This window comes from Hakea prostrata, chromosome 10 (assembly GCF_041222555.1).
Source record: "Hakea prostrata isolate BN-2017 chromosome 10, UWA_Hpros_2, whole genome shotgun sequence".
Lineage (NCBI taxonomy): Eukaryota > Viridiplantae > Streptophyta > Magnoliopsida > Proteales > Proteaceae > Hakea > Hakea prostrata.
In genome coordinates this window covers 39,744,959-39,762,121 of record NC_142609.1, presented here as the reverse complement: position 1 = coordinate 39,762,121, position 17,163 = coordinate 39,744,959, and the positions used below count along the sequence as shown (strand labels likewise).

The 17,163-nt window shown below is 38.3% G+C and overlaps 1 protein-coding gene across 3 annotated transcripts; it reads right to left on the bottom strand.

Moving 5' to 3' along the window:
- Window positions 1-257: 257 nt before the first annotated feature.
- Window positions 258-9,778, bottom strand: LOC149002891 (ankyrin repeat family protein). Of its 3 annotated transcripts, none has more exons than XM_089137458.1 (6): window positions 9,028-9,778; window positions 2,782-3,541; window positions 2,494-2,530; window positions 2,235-2,368; window positions 1,472-1,820; window positions 258-1,307 (listed from the first exon to the last, which is right to left on the bottom strand). In XM_089137458.1, the coding sequence occupies exons 1-5, from the start codon at window positions 9,494-9,496 to the stop codon at window positions 1,484-1,486; spliced, it is 1,737 nt and encodes a 578-aa protein (XP_088993584.1). In that variant the 5' UTR covers window positions 9,497-9,778; the 3' UTR covers window positions 258-1,307; window positions 1,472-1,483. The 3 variants fall into 3 exon arrangements, 2 of the variants coding, with proteins under 2 accessions (XP_088993584.1, XP_088993583.1); XR_016170248.1 differs by having other exon boundaries at window positions 259-1,080; window positions 1,217-1,820; XM_089137457.1 differs by having other exon boundaries at window positions 258-1,820.
- Between the last annotated feature and the right edge of the window lie 7,385 nt (window positions 9,779-17,163).

Sequence of the window (17,163 nt, the reverse complement as noted above, 5' to 3'; positions counted from 1 at the left end):
TTAAACTCAATTTGTAAATAATTCTCATTTACTAAATTAACACAGATCAAGTAGGTTGAGCTGGGTTGGCCTAAGGGTTACATTTGAACCTTTACCAACCCTGCCAGTGCCAGTTATATCGTAACCAACCCCCCCTCTCTTTGGGTTAACAGAGTCCAAATTGAATCTACCCAAGAGGTGGGGTTTTTTTTTTTTTTTTTGACCAAACACATTAAACTTCATTCAAAGAAACAAGTCTGGGGAGATCCTCCCAACAGATACACTGTACAAATCTGCTAGCCCACGTGGGACTGCATCTACCAAACTTTATACATACCCAAACAACGGACCCCTCTATCTAACAAATCGACAGAAACATTGTCTGCACGAGAAATATGAAATACAATGCAAGTATCAAATCCCAACAAAAGGTTCTTGATAAACTGAATTAAGTTAGAACAATGCCAATCCAGAGCAATGGAATCACCATGTAAACTAGAAAGCACTGCCTTACAATCAGAGAAGAGCTTGATCTTCTTTAGTCCGAGGTGGGTTTGGGTCGACTTGGCCGGACTGGATTTCATTTACATCCTTAGTTTTTGAGTGGCCGAAACTTAAATATAGGCGGTGTCGGGCATATCTGAGAGATTGAACGGCAGACAAGAAAATGCGCCCAAGTATCTGCCCGAAACAATTCTCAGAGCCAAAAACCCTAGGAGGGACGAGAAAGGAAAATCGAGATAAAAACTGAATCAATGGAGATAAACCTCCAACGGAGCAAAGAAAGACAGGGGATGAATGAAGGCGAGTAAATATTTTACGGCAGATTCTGATGCAGCCAGAATCAATAGATCATTAGATAAACCTGAATCCTAGAAAAGTATAGTGGATCCACCAACTTGGATTAGCCGGAATTGGGATTAACATTCAACAGATTCAAAACTGAATACAAAGATTAAAGGCCACTCCGGTCCTGATTCTTATTTCTTTTGGTAAGTTCCAGATTCTTTGTCAGAAACAAAAGCTCAATCCAGGTTTAATTTGTGGATTGCAAGAATTCAAAAGCCAGAAATTCCTCTTACGCTATTATATGCAGCTGCACTTCAATTTCCCAAAAACGACAGAAATTCAGTCCAAGAATGATTTCATCCTCCCAAAATTTCAGTGAAAGCAAGCTCTCTCAACTCTTAAATATGTCATTTATTAGTCAAATTAGAAATTCCAGTACGATTGTTACCTTGTATCCATCTGTCAACCTTGGGGTGAAGAATATTAAGAAATCACCAGTTACCCAATGTGCTCAATAGACCACCTATCACACAATAAGCCTGAGAAGAAGTGAATCAATCAGCAGATTTCAACAGATTTGTGCATACACCTTTTTTTTTTTTTTTTTTTTAAATTATGACTATGTGGTATATAAGATGAACAACAATTTTCTCTTTTTTTAACCAACTTCCTATTCCTGTAATCAAGTAAAGAGCATGCTTACACACTGTTGCAGTTAAGGATAATTAGCGTCATCCCCAGCATTTTCTTGTCTAGCCACAAGAATAAGCATCTCCAATCGCTGATCAAATAAGGCAGCACTTGCATCTCTCTCATCAAGCTCACCAGCTTCAGCCTCAAGCCACTTCTCCCGCAGGTCGTCTAGGATATTTCCTTGGTCAGTGGTCCCACCAGCTCCTGGAGCGCTTGGAAGGGTGGTGCGAAGTGAAGAATCTCCAGAGGGAGGAGGAAGTTCCAACAGCATTGCCCGGAATTCACGTGTATCAGCAAATGTCTCAAAATTGCAAGCAATGACATCGAGGCAATATTCCCTAATCTTTACAACAGCATACCTACAACATTACCAAAAGATATGAGAGCCCTTCATATGGTTTTGCTGCAAATGACTAAGAAAACTGCAAAAACGCTGACAAAATATGTTGCTAGCTAGATGGTAAAACTTCTACGGAAAGAAGTATCTATTTGGGATTGATTTATAAATGAGTGGATTTGAATAGACAAGCAACTTTTACATCTGAAGGGCTATGCTGGATCAAAAAGTCCACCTGCTGCTCTGGTTCATGTTGATTGGACACCAGTACAGCTTATCAGTTTATTTTGAAGTTCAAAGACCTTTAAATTGAACTATCTAACAGAAGGATAAAAATTGTAGGATACTGGAACGCCAACTATCAATCTAGGACAGAAAAAAAAAGGGGGGGAACAAACAAACGAACGAAAAACAACCAAAAATAAAAAAGCCATACATATCTGATAGCAGCAGCCAGTGGCACAGCTCTGCAGGAGAGACCATTTCAAGGTGTGGCAACAATGCATCAGCAACAGCACGCTTCATGGGAAATAATAGATATCTTGAAGCAGCATCAAACATTTCTTCGGCCTACAGAATCAGAATGCAAACAGTACCACAAAGCACAAACTGATTAACATGCATGGATGGCATGTAAACCCACACCCCACACTGAAAGAGAGAGAGAGATTTCCAGAGTCAGGAAAACTAGGTACCTGGTCTGGATCTACATCCTTCAAGCCATCTGTGTACCTGAAATCATTAAGTAGCAAATATAAGCCAATTGTTATCTCAGGAGTCAGCCTAATGTATATGCACAACCAAGCAATAAAACATATTGTTGGTCCAACCACAACTTGCTTGATTACTCACATCAAGATCCTTAATTATACCAGGTCCATTGATTATATCATCTATGGTATACTGTGAGACAATTTTAGGGAGTGCTAATAAGTATTTTGACTTTAAATTTTTCAAATTTTGTTTTAGACAATGGAGCTTACATATATTCTATCATCTTCTCAAAAGCCTCTGTGCTCAAATCACGTTCTTCAAGACATGGAAGAGTATGACCCGGCAATCTTTTGGTCCCTTCAAGAAATTCAGTCATTCGAGACAACCTTGCTTTGAAGTATTCTGACCTTGATGCTAATATCACTTGATGGCACCGGAAAACCTTGCTATCCACCCTTATGCAAACATCAGCAAGATCGTCTCCATAGTCACTCATCAGCAAGGCCCCAACTCCAGAAATTAGTTCTTCAGTACCATTTTCAAGATTTTCTTCCTTATGGGACTTGGCAAGAGAGCATTGAAGAATTCGGTACAAGGCTGCAGGAAGCCGATCCTCCTCTGGAAGGGACAGGCCCTGTAAAATGAATCTTTTCTGAGAATTGTCCTCGTCCCTCAGTGATTTATATTCAGCATATTTTTGATGGATCAACTCTTTCTCAAGAGCTTTCTGCAGTCCTTCACATTTGCAGACTTTACAAATTCGTATGAGATCTTCCATGTCATCCACAGCAACATCAAGTCTGTCAGAATAGAAGAAATGGAAGAGACTGTATAGGGCAGAATAAGATAATTTTCCACTTGAAAACCTCACTTCCCTGCGGTCTCTCCAATCTGACTCAAATTTTTTCCTATAGAAAGCAGACCGAGCGCTTAAGATGACTCTGTGAGCTTCAATTGGCCTGCCTTGCACAAAAAACACTAAATCAGGAGGAAAGTGACATGAAGTGGATGTGTCATTGGATGAAGCACCTGGTCAAGTATCAGGAGTCACATGTCAGTGTTTCAGCGAAAAAAAGAAGAGGGATGAGCAGAACATTAAGCATATCACAACAGGAATGCTGATGGAGAACAAAATAATTTCAAAAAGAATCAAATTCTATCTACAAACTTTATGTCAATTAAAATTATCAGAAACTTCCTCGAGGAAGTTGACCAAATAACAAGTGCCTACTGTCAAATTTGGACTTTATATGGCTGCACAAGACTTCAATTCCTCCTGTTGGTTCAAGCTAGGCCAGCATGAAAAAATAAGGAACTAACATGAGTGACTCTAGAGAGAGAAAGAAGCAGCAGAAGTAATAACCTTGAACAGTCACATGCACCAATAAGAAAGAAATTGAAAAAAAAAAATTAGCAATGTAGCTCAACTGGTTAGAGTTTCTCTCATTACAACAGCCAAATACCTGAGGTTTCTAACCCATGAAAGTTCCAAGCTTGGCAGCAAAACAACAAGTGGAAGCTCTTCACTACATATAAGCAAGGAGAAGTCGCATCGCCACCCAGCGACCGGGCAACCGGTTTGCGCCTATAATAACATTCGTTTCAAATAAAATAATAAAAATATGTAAAGCTTTATTAATGGCGGTCGGATATCACGTGTTCCCGGATAATATTGGGGTTCATCTTGTTTACTTTATGCTTTGGGGTTCCGTTATATTAAATGGGTTATCATTATTCACTTTTGCTTTGGCGTTTGTGAAGGGGTTTAAATTTTAAATATTTATTTCAAGTTTCCGCGTGAGGGCGTGATACAGTTATCATTTCCGCCGGGTGCCTCGTTCGTTTCTCGCTGTTTCCTTCCTCCCTGGTCGCTCCGTGGGCGTGGGCTGGCGTTTGTTTGTTGCGGTGGTTGGTTTCGTGGCGCCGGTGTGCCGTGATCGGTCGTTGGGCTTTGGTGCGATCAACCATTTTCTCTTCTTCTGTCGTCGGGTTTCTTCTTGTTCCGCTTCATCTTCCGTTTTCTTTGGGCTTGGTGCGCTAGCCTTTCCTTGCACTTTTTTTATCGATTGCACGGGGTTCTTCCTCTTTGGTCGATCGGGGAGTGGGTGTTCGTTTTCGTTATTATCGCCGGTTGGAGGAAATCGCGGATATCGGTGTTCTCCGTTTGCGTTCGTTGCCCGGCGTTCGCCGGGCGAACGTTGTGTTTTGGGGGATTTGTTTTTCTTTCCATGCATATAGGTCTTAGCAGAAAAGATAATTGAACTTCACAAAACTCTAAGTTGTCCAATATGAAAGTGACAGGGAGGGACCTAATGAAATTTTCTGAGCAAGTAACTCAATTAGTGCAGTTACATCACAAATTGACAACTTAAAAGTAACTTCAGAAAGAAAAAAAATAAAGAAACCTGGTTATAATACCACTATAAGCAAGTTTTCAGAATCTAAACACTCATATAAAGATAACTAATGCATTTACTGACCCCTAGCCACGCTACTACAACTCTACACCATGATCTAAATCTTTTTAGCTTCAGATACAATTCCCAAGTGTAAGTGACTGCAACCAGCACTGATCTCACCCTCTTGCCATTCAAAAGTACAATCCCTACTTTAAATTTGTTGCAGTATTGTGAAAGTCTTCAAATAGTCGAACTATTAAAGAATGAAGTGGGAAAACTAGCAAATTCATTCCAATCCCCAAAAGTTCTTATTTCATCCTTCAATACCAATTTCATTTTTCCCATTTTCATTGGGATACCTCATAGAAAAGGCAACACAAACCCCAAATCTATTTTTCGTCAAATCCTGTTACTCTACTGACCAAGCTCTTAAACCCCCAAGTTATGACATCAAAAGTAACACCTTCACCACGAAAGAAATCAAAGAAAAACACAGTAAAAATGAATTATTTTCAAAAGACAACGAGGCAATATTTTAATGAGAAATCTCTAATTGACTAGAATTTTGACTTGACTAGTCAGAAAGAAAAATGTCTATGCAATGCAGTCAGACACAAACACAAAGATAGACTCTGTTTTTTATGTTAGATGGTTATGGGCTTTTATCTTTTCAATGTTTTTTTGTGGTAATTAACTCAACAATAAAGGCTAAATTTAATCCAACAGGAGGTCCATAAATTTTACTTCTTTCCCCAGAAGCATTACGAGCTTGAGAGCCTAACTGCTCATCTCTTACTAGCCAACATATAATTAATGAAGTCATATGTCATCTTAAATTCATGGTAACTTAGGATTCCGATTTGCCACTTTAGTCTACTATTTGCTAAAGTAATGGTTGAATTTTTTTTTATTTTTTTTTGGGTAGGAAAAGTAATGGTTGAATTGTATTAGGATTAGGCCAGTTCATATAAACTCATATTTCCAGAGTTTTATATAAGACAACGTAAAGGAAGTGCCCACTTTAGGTTTCATCAGCTGAAGATGTTACCTCCACTTTCTTCTTTACTTCTATCCATCTGCTACTCTTCTCCAGTTACTATTATTGTAATTCTTTTTTAGTTCTTCAAAGTAAAGTCAGTTCACACTCTGATATTTTATAGCCATATTACTTAACACTCTGATCGTTTCTTTCTTTGTCTTTTCTTTTTACGAAATTCTTATCTTAGATGTGGATTTATAATTTTGAATTGAATTTTTGATCAGCAAGGTAGTGCAATCTATATAAATTTACTATCTCCTACACAGTTTGTGTAGAAAGCCAATTCAATCTTTTTTCCCTCATAAGCTTTATGAGACTAACACACATCAGCACGTGTTTTCCTATTCTTCCTCTATTTGGTTCTAAAAACTGCTATAATTCAGAGTCTAATAATATAGAGCCATATTAATTGAGTAACACTTTACCTAATTAGGAGATTTATGGAAAGGTACCGAGAATGTAGGATAGACCTTCATATGGTATTTATTAACCTAGAAAAAGCTTATGATAGAGTCCTTAGAGCATTAATTTGGCAAGTACTACAGAAAATAAGTGTTGCAAGTAAATATGTAGATATAATTAAGGATATGTATGATGGTTCGGTGACAAGTGTAAGAATAGTGGGGGGACAAAGTAATGAATTCTCAATTACAGTTGGGCTACATCAAGGATCAACTTTAAGCCCATAACTTTTTGCACTTGTAATGGATGAATTAACCAAAGACATTCAATATGAAGTCCCTTGGTGTATGCTTTTTGTTGATGATATTGTGTTGATTGATGAGACTCGAGTGGGGATTAATACCAAATTAGAATCATGGAGAGCAGCTTTGGAATCAAAAGGCTTTAAACTAAGTAGAACAAAGACAAAATATCTAGTTTGTAACTTTAGTCATGATCGAGTAGATGATGAGGTGGTGATATTTAATGATAAAGAGATTCCTCAGAGTGAATGTTTAGGTACATAGGTTCAATCATAAGTAAAATAGGTGATTTAGAGAATGATGTTTCCCAAAGAATTTAAATAGGGTGGATGAAGTGGAGAGGTGCATCCAAGGTCTTGTGTGATCGGCGTATTCCATTAAAGCTTAAAGGAAAATTTTATAGGACCGTTGTTCGACCAGCTATGATGTATGGTGCAAAGTGTTGGGCTGTTAAAAAGAATCATATAGATAAACTCAGAAATGAGGATGCTAATATGGATGAGTGGCAAAACTAGGATGGATAAAATAAGGAATGATCATATTAGAGATGGTTTGGGAGTTGCTCCCATAACTGATAAGCTTTGAGAAAGTCATTTGAGGTGTCACGGCCGCGTTCAATGGAGACCTATAAATGCCTCCTGTACGGAGAAGTAATATAATCCAAATTGAAGTAACTAGAAGAGCTAGAGGTAGACCTAAGATAACCTTAAGAAAAGTGGTGAGAAATGATATGCATAGCTTAGGCCTAGTATCTAGCATGGCCTCAAACAAAACTGATTGGAAGGCAAGAATCCATGTAGCCGACCACATTTAGTTGGGACAAGGCTTATTGTTGTTGTTGTATTAATTGAGTAACACTTTGATTGTTTCTTTTTTTATTTTTTATGAATTTCCTATCTTAGATGTAGATTTATAACTTTGGAATCTTGGTCAGCAAGATACTGAATCTGTATATATTTACTGTGTCCTACATAGTTTGTGTAGAAAGCCAATACAATCTATTTCCCCTAATGAGATTCATGAAACTAACAAACATCAGTACTTTTCTCATATTCTTCCTCTATTTGGTTATGAAAACTGCTATGATGGACTGTGTAAGAACCAACTTCATTGCCTTGAATGCCTAAGCCACTGGAAGCACATATGGGCCTTTTCAGTTCAGGAGGAGGGCCAGAAAGCGATCCCCAATGCCCCTTTACTTTGTGTATTATCAGTTTTGAGCTACCCACATTTTACTGTTCAGGCTTCAAACTCCATAACCATATACTAAGCTCCATGCATCACTTTGCTGTCTAACAAAAAAACATCTTAAATAGTAATTAGAATCCAACAAAATTTCATAAAATTCACTTCCCCCTTGTATCATCACTCCCTTTCCTCCTTCCGTTTCCACCCCCTCCCAACTTAAATAAGATTTCTATCAAGGTGCAAATGCTGAACAGTGCTGGTATGATTGAAGTGGGGTGCCAGAAAAGGTTGCAAGGATCATCTGATGATCAACAGGTTGACCCAGAACAGATCCAATATGATATAGATCACGATCAATCAGGATCTATCCAATCCTGAACCTAATCACTCTTTTCTTTTTCTGAGTCCATGCACCAAAAAGACCAAGGTGAGAAAGGTATGCATTGCACAAGGTGACTTCACATTAATAACTATTCATGACCAGATAGTGTGGAATATATTCCTCGATGAGAAAAGATCAAGGTGAAAAATAGTAAGTCCAGCATCCAGTGGGTACAATAATGCCGGCAGAAACACCTTCATTCATGAAGTCCCAAAATTCAATAAGACCATGTTTTGGAAACACTTCTCATGTGAAACCTTTTATTATACAAACCTACTTTTAGGATTCTAGTTTAACCCATACAGTGCTTTTCTATTCAATCTTTTCCAATAAGTGGCCACTTTCAAAACAAAAATAAATGCCTCAGAAGAGTAACATCCACTAAAAAATGAACAGCATCTAATTCCAAAATAAGCTGGTTGACATGAGACATCATCTGACTCTTCAATTGTGATGTCCCATAAGTTCCAATCTAGTGCAGATTTTAAACTGAAATGTCATCTCCAGATTTTCTATCCCTTTGGCCAAGTGACCAAAATGCTTGGTCTCTCCATTTCAATTAACTGATTGGTATCACTAAGTGACGTCGTCGGATGGCAAACATCCTGAAATTTATAGTTTCTCAGTTATACAGCGAGAGAATAAAGGTTTGAGTTCTATACCCTTCCAAGTAAACTGGTACCTATTGGTTGTTCCATCAGTTCAGAGGAAACTGGTCAAACATCTCCAACCAAATCAAGCCCAAAAAACAAACTAAATAAAAATAACAGACAGAACACAAAATTGGGAGTCGATGTACACACCATGGAAATGACTAATACTCTCCGACTGATCGAAGTACGCTCGATTGGCCTTGCACCCAAGAAAAGTCTCCCTCAAAGCCGCCTGCAACGGCCCCAACGGAGGTGGGCGAGCTTCAAAAGCCTTGAGCAATTTCCTAACCTTAAGGTTCAAAGAAGCATAATGACATCGATCGCCATCGAAAGTGTGCTCGGAGCATATCGCTCCACTCTCCAGAAGCATCCGAGCTGCATCGAGGTGTCCGGCCAGGCACGCATAATATAAAGCAACAGAATCCCATCGATCCCTGGCATTAACGTTTACCCCTGATTCAAGTAGGTACCGAAGTCTCTCCACATCTCCAGCCCTTGAAGCTTCAAATACATCGCCGGTCGGAACCTTTTTGAGAGGAACTGAGCCTTTGAAGTCTTCAGGATCAAGATCTATTCCGTCCAGATCGGAATCGATCGTCCACGATTGTCTCTCCGACATCTTTGGGAAACTCTGTGTTCGTTTTCTAGGGTTTCGCTATCCTTCGTATTACATTGCATACAAACAAAATTCATGTTTCTTCGTACCAGGGTTTCGGATTTTGCCATTTACGGAAGCTGAAATTCATAAAATTAAGCATCTTCTGAGCCAGTTAACCACAGTAGAGACTAGAACACGGCGAAGCGACGAAAAGTCCAACTGTCAAACTCTGAACTCTAAAGGCGCGGGAACGTCTCGCGATGAGGCAACCATTCATTTGGTGAGCTTTTTTTTTTTTTTTCTTTTTTTCTTTTTTCTTTTTATCTTTTTTTTCTAATCAATGCCGTGGGAGCATATCGCATAAATCCTATTTGCGGTAGGTTTTTCTTTTATTCAAGACGTGACCCATGCTTGTACACGTGGACGTTGAATTTTCATGCGTCAGCTATAAACAAAATTATCATTGCAGCAGGATTGCTAGGTTTTAGTGAGTTTGATTTTTTTTTTTTTTTTTTCTTAAGGTTGCAAACACCGGTTTCCAAGACTTTGCCTTGATTGATCCGGTGTTCGACCCGGGTCGCACACCTGGCTATGGTGGGTGAGTCTCACAACGGAAATTTTTTGCATCCACAAGGTTTCAATACCGGAATCTTACTTAAGCAGACCAAGCTGCTTACCACTTGGACCAAACCCATTGGTAGTGAGTTTGATTTTTATTGATGTTATAGTATCATTTTATGTAATTTTTCCATTTCAATACACACAAAATGGCTAATTTTACCAATGGTGGGATAGTTGAGCGGTTGAAAGCCCAGACTCCCATGAAGAGGTCTTGGGTTTGCACCCATTTCGTGGCATTTCATTTCCAATATTAAAAAAAAGCACTAGTACCAAAAAAAAATGCTAATTTTAACAAAATAATAACAATAATAATAAATATACAATTAATAATAACACGATTATGGATCCTTCATTCTGACTGGTAGACGAATATGAGTACTAATAAAATAAATCAGAAACAGAACCATCTGTTGATTTCACATGGACTCTTATTGTGTGGTGAAGATGTAAGAAAAGCATGTATTTCTCTTCAAGGAGGTCTAGATTCTTAGCGACATTACTCCCTCATAACACCATATAGTTGGCTCGTTGACATTTAACAACGCCTATTATGTGTAATAGTCATATTCCAAATGTGTATTAAATTGCTAGTGTTTTATGGATAAACCACCCATCTACTAGTTCACAACGGATCAATTGACGGCCTTAGCACAAAGTAATGTTGGGCCACATATTACACTTAAATTAAATCATAACCATCAGTTAAAAGTTAAATATCCGATGGATCAAATGAAATCAATGTAGAGGTTGAGACTTATAAATACAAAAAAGACATAACCGAGGTATGATACTTTCAAATCATAGAAACTAGTTTGCAACTTTTCCGCCTTTTAATCTTTTGAACCTAGGATCCTTCAAAGCTCTAGAAACTCCCTCGACTTAAGCTCCATTGACTTGATCGTCGGAGACGAATCATCAATTAAGCTGATCGGCTCCATTTCTAATGTTGTGTTGTTCTTCATATCAATTATAGGCTAGCAGGAGCTCAATCAATTAAAACCATAATGACCCAGTTTAGTTCGATTTACCACCTCGGAAGGTTTGACCATCAACCATTTTATTTGTATTTTTTGAGTGGGTGGGGGCGGGAGAGCCTCTACTAACTTGTTACCTTGATCAAGGTGGAAGGTTTTATCAGACGAAATATCGATTATTTGTAACCAAATTCTACTATTGGATTGTTTAAGCCTTCTGATACCCAATGTAGGAGACATCCTCTGGTAACTTTTTTTTGTAAGCCACACTTCATTTAGAGAACTAAAAAAAATTACAAACATACCGGCATAAGTACACAAGGTTCAAAGCGAACCAAGGAGCGGCAAATGACCAAACTTCGGACATACACTAGACAGGGTCAGTCAGCGTAAGGATTGGTCAAGCCCAAAGTGGATCACATCCACAAAACCCTTAGAACAAGCACACCAAAAACACACTAACACCCTCAAAGGGGGACATACTACACGCCTCAAGGGCGGACAAAACACCCTCATAGGGGGATAAATTACACGTCTCCAGGGCGGACATAACACCCTCAAAGGGGGACATATTACACGCCTCAAGGGCAGACCCAAAACTCCTATAGTTGTAGCGATGGTAGCAGCGAAAGTGCGGATAAGATTCGGACCTCCCATCCAGCCGATGCCCTATAGGCGATCTGGGTTTGCACCACCAAGGCTGCCGAGGGATGACTTGTTACATATATATAAATCTCCTTGAGGATGTAATCATGGTGCGCGTAGTGCACCAAAGAACCGCTGCAATCAAAGGAGATAATGTAAACAAATAAAAATGAAAAAACAAATGAAATAAATAAATAAAGTACTACAACCAGAAAAAATTCCTTTTGTGCTTGGGTTTACATCCTAGTTTCTACATAAAGGCGGTTGCAGCTTACTTGTCAAAGCTATTACTTTTCTACATGAAATTCCTTTTGGTGTTTCCCCTTACATCCTCTGGTAACTTGTGCTTGGGTTTAAAATTCTTACTATAGCTTTTCCAGAGGAGTTATAGATCAAAATAACTACACTCACTGTTATCCCTACACCAAAATAAAAGCATTGGCTTATAAATAAGTGAAGAAAGTATTCTTATCATGCAAGTGCAAATGAAAAGAAAACAAGTGAGCACAAAGAGACATTGGTTTTGATATGGTTTTTAATTTCATTAGGTTTTGAATGGTATTTTCAAACATAAACGCATTGGCTTATAAATAAATTATGAAAAGAGAACAAGTGAGAAAGATTGGTAGAATGACTGAAAGTACACTTTGCCGAATTTTATTATCTCAAATAAGTTGCATAGTCATGAAAAAATCGTGAGAGGAGTTGTATGATCAACCAAGATTTCATGATAAAAAATGATTTATTAACATATTTGATACTTGTCATTTTTTATATTTTATTTCATTTAGTGAATAACAAATCATACATAATTATGGTTATAAATTTATATGAGATGGTTGATGCAATTATTTTCTCAAATAATCATGATTGATTGTTTTAAAGGATCCTTTGGATGGATTAAGACGTGTATATGCTAAATACAAATAAGTATTGCTGAGCTTGGTTCATTTTTAGTGAACCATCTTCATATGAATGGAAATTAATGGATATTTGTTTATGTTCAATATAAACATGTATTGCTGAAATTTGAATGTTTTTGTAATGAAACACTTTCACATGAGTGGAATGGGCATATGCCTAATTTTATTTTAAATTTCAATTTTATTACCTTCAAGGTAATGGAATGAAATAGTATGGTGAAAGTTATGATTAAAGGAAATGAATAACGTGAAGAATATGTTATTATACAATAATTTCATGAGCCTAGTACTTGATATCCAAATGGGATGATTGGAAGTAAGACAGTAAGGTGAGAAAAAAATGTTAAATATTTGTTTTGGTTATTCATGATAACACTAGGCTTATGCCTATATACTAAGTGAGTGACCGTTTGATGGTAGAGACCAAAAGTGACCCTCATATAAAAAATGTATAACTAGTGGTGTCCGGTGATAAACATACCGGTTTATGTAAGAAAAAGCAACCCATATAGTATAATAGGATGGCAGTGAGAATAGACTTGATCAGGACTTGTCTACTTGCAAAGGAAAAATAGTTGGATTTTCGGACCGTTAGTCCAACAGGTACTTTGTTCACCAAGAATTGGAAGTCCTTGACTCGGGAACGCAAGTGAAAGAGATAGGTTTCCAGGTACTTGCTAGACCTATCCATCTTGTTTATCCAATAACTTGGCACGAAAAAGCTTGCAATTGAGGAAAAGCATTAGATGAAAGGTAGAATCCACTGTTTTCAATAAGATTGATACCTTGACCTTAGAGATCTTGCAAAGAGATCCGACGTTACCTTAATAGTACATCGGTCTTCTTGAGATGCCTGAAACCCATATAGCTTGGTATGGTGGCCAACTTTGATTTCTTCAAACCCATGCAGTTTGGTATTACTAGAGAACTCTTCCACATTTGCCGTGGAGTCATTGCATATTTAGTTAATCTTGTAATTTAGTACATAGTTGGAAAGTTGATGGATTTGGTTTAGTGTTTTGGAACTATTTGCAAGTCCTCTATGTATTTTTTGGGTAACCTTCTGTCTTATGTCCTATGTAAAAGGAAATAAACCGTTGTCTTAGCAATGCTTTACTTGTTGCCTTGCAATTGATGGGGTTAAAGTGCTTGCATCTGGATTTGAGAAGGAAGAAAAGGACTTTGACAACCTAGAAGGAGACTATGAGGAAGGGATTGCAAGAGTGGTTCTAGTGCATAATATGTCAAGCTGGGAAGATGAAAAAGAGGATGATACAAGATAAGGGTAAAACCATATTTTCATACCACACATAAGAAGTAGGTTTAGAAGATAAAAGTAAGATTGGGAAAAGAAGAAGAAGAAGAGGAATACAAGAATGTAAGAAGAAAAAAATATTACAAGAATGTAAGATTGGATTTTTTTTAAGTGATGCATAAAAAATAATTTATTTTTTTTGCCAACACAGGGTTGCTTTAGCAGTAAGACCCACGAATCTTAGTGAAGAGGTTGGGGGATCAAATCTTGCCAAGGCGTCTCCCCTAAACATGTAGTCGAAGTGCGCGCAAGCTGAACCTCTCCCCTGTCGGCGATGACCATCTCTCTCCCCTGGCATGCTCCGAGTGCATTACCAAGTGCATAGTGTGTGGGCACAAAACCTATAGAAATCATCGACTGAAACAAATGACAAGCCTCAACTGGCAAGCCCTACTGCACATAGCCCAAAATCAAGCAATTCCACATTATGGTGTTTCTCTCTCGCATTTCATCAAACACGTCGTTGGCAGACACAAAATTACCCATTCTAGCATACAATGTGATGATTGTGTTTGGCAATAATAAGTTGCCAACGAGTCCATTCTGGATAATTTGTAAATGAAGTTTTTTGGCATCTCTGGGATCAGAAGAACTTGCATATTGACGAATGAGATCTTTATAATGAGTTTCAGAAATGGGAAACTGCCTGACACTTTTTTTTGTCCGAACACCCCCTCTTTTTTCTTGTCTTCTCTTCTCCATCTCCCAAAGTAGTTCCCTTTGTGTGAGTTTTGAAGCAATGGGTGTATGTGATCAAAACCTCTATTTTGTTATGTATGAGGTTTTAAACAGATTGTTCTCTCTCTTTGTCGTTTTATGTTCAAATGCTTGAGGTTATTTCGCAGGAATTGAACATGAGTTACTCCCATTAAAAAACTCGAACAAGCTTCAGGATGGGCATGAGAGTTGTTTTATATCAATATGAAGAAATTGAAGGCAAATATTAACCTGGATTTGCGTTTTTTTTGTAAGAGAACATTTTCATTAAATAAAGGGGCAAACCGCCACCTAGACACATTGAATACAAAGACCAAGGAGCCACGGAGAGGAAATAGGCCAAACCGTCTTGTTTGCCAAAGACACGACCATCCTTGCTAGGGAATGAGCAATTGAATTAGCCTTCCTAGAAATAAACTTAACCACAAAATCCACCCGAAGAGAGCAAATATATTGAATGTTTTCAATGAGGGGGCCCACTTCAAGAAGCGGGAGGATCTCCTGATTAATCATGCGAGCAAGAGACATATTGTTTGTCTCAACAATTACCTCGCTAAAACCACCTTCCATCACAGCTAACAAACCTTCTACGACACCAGTAGCTTCGTCCACCAAAACTGATTGAGACTGACATAGTATTGATAGAGCCAGAAGGGGGGCACCACTAGAATCACGAACAATGCTCCCACAACCTGATTTGCGTTTTGTGCTAAGTGATTGTGACTTTTGAGATTTGATCGATGGAGGGTTTTCAGATTTATAAATTCCCCCTATTTGTGTGCTTGTTTGACAATAATGATCCTTGAAATTAACTCTTTGATTCCAGTGTCATTGTCTACATTCCCTTGTCAGAATTAGGCTCTTGTTGCATAGCATTTTCAAATATACAGGTCAACCAGGATAATAACCCTCAAAATGGAATGTTTATTATCCAGAGATCTCTGACCACCTATTTGATGGACTATCTTAACCAAGGTAGAGATTGATATAAAACAACGTTAAGAGGAAAGGTTTGAGAATGGTGATTAACGTTATAATGTTAAAACAAAGGATCAACTTCTGCCACAAGGGATGAAGTCGAGATGCCCAAATTCAAATTGCGAGCATTTAATTTCAATTGGTTCATCACAGCTGCCAGAGAGAGATGGTTGTTGTTGGTAAGTGATGCGTCCAAAATCTGCCCAGCCCTTGGATCTCCACGTGATGTCCCGCCGGCGGGTGGCCGGGGTCCACCTCCGAGCAGCGCTTGAACTAATCCGGGCCGCTTGAATGAAGACGGGAAAGGGATCACGGAGAGGTTGGTCCGTGTCAACCTAGTCCGTGTATTCTTTTTGATCGTGCGTCCCCCCTTGTGGGTGGTTCGATCTCCTTCGTTGGTGCCTCGAGCCTTCTCGGGTCGTTGGATCTTATCAATGAGATCCGTTGGCGAAGACTTCTACTGTTTGGGCTGGGGCTCCGGTCGTTAGGTTATCCGGGGGATTAGGGCACGCTTGCCGCCGAATGCTTTCTTCTTCACGCCATCTTCGGATCCGGTTCGCCGGGGTGTTCGTTTCTCCGTCTCGCCGGGTCGGGGCGGCGTGCCCGGCCGTCTCTCTCCTCGGGGGGGGCAGTGGTGGGTTTTTGGCTAAAGGAAGATGACGAGAGAGTCTCTTCACCTACCTAAGGAGCAAAAATTCTAAAAGAAAAAACTACAGAGGGGCATTTATGTTTTTACGCACAAAGAGGGGTAATTTCATCTTTTTCAATACTCACTTGGCATCAAAAGGCTTGACTGTCAAGAAGAGAGACATATTGCATTATACCATGGGGGAATGTTGCGATATTTATTGCATATAAGTGCACAATAATTGAGTTGAAAAAATTTGGGAAAATTACGTGATTAGCTGCTTTTAGGTTTTCCCTTACACAAATAGCCACTTAATGTTTCACTTTACAAAACTAGCTAAAATTGAGTTTGCATTTACAAAACTAGCCAAAATAGTGTTTTTTCACATCTTTGGACATTTCCCCCCTAAAACTAACCATATAGGCATAGGGGTGGAAATGTCAAAAGGATATGAAAAAATAATGATTTTTCCCTTTTGGACAAAATAGTGATTTTTCCACTAGATGTGATCAGTTTTAGGGGTAAAAAATGTCTAAAAAATGTGAAAAATCAATATTTTGGCTAGTTTTGTAAATGCAAATTAAGTTTTAGTTTTGATTAATTTTGTAAAGTAAAACATTGAGTGGCTATTTTTGTAAAGGGAAATATAAAAGCAGCTAATAACGTAATTTTTCCAAAAAACTCAAAAAGAAACAATTTTTTTTTCTTATCTTTATTGCAGGATGCATGTAACCCTACGTTATTCTTTTTTTACAATGTATGATGCATGATGGAGTTGGTAGGGTGCAGCTGAGATGCATGGAATAATTTGTAGAATTAAAAGAATAAAAGAATTTGCCGAATAAATTAAAAACTTGAAAAAATCCAGAAGAAAAGGAAGAGACAGA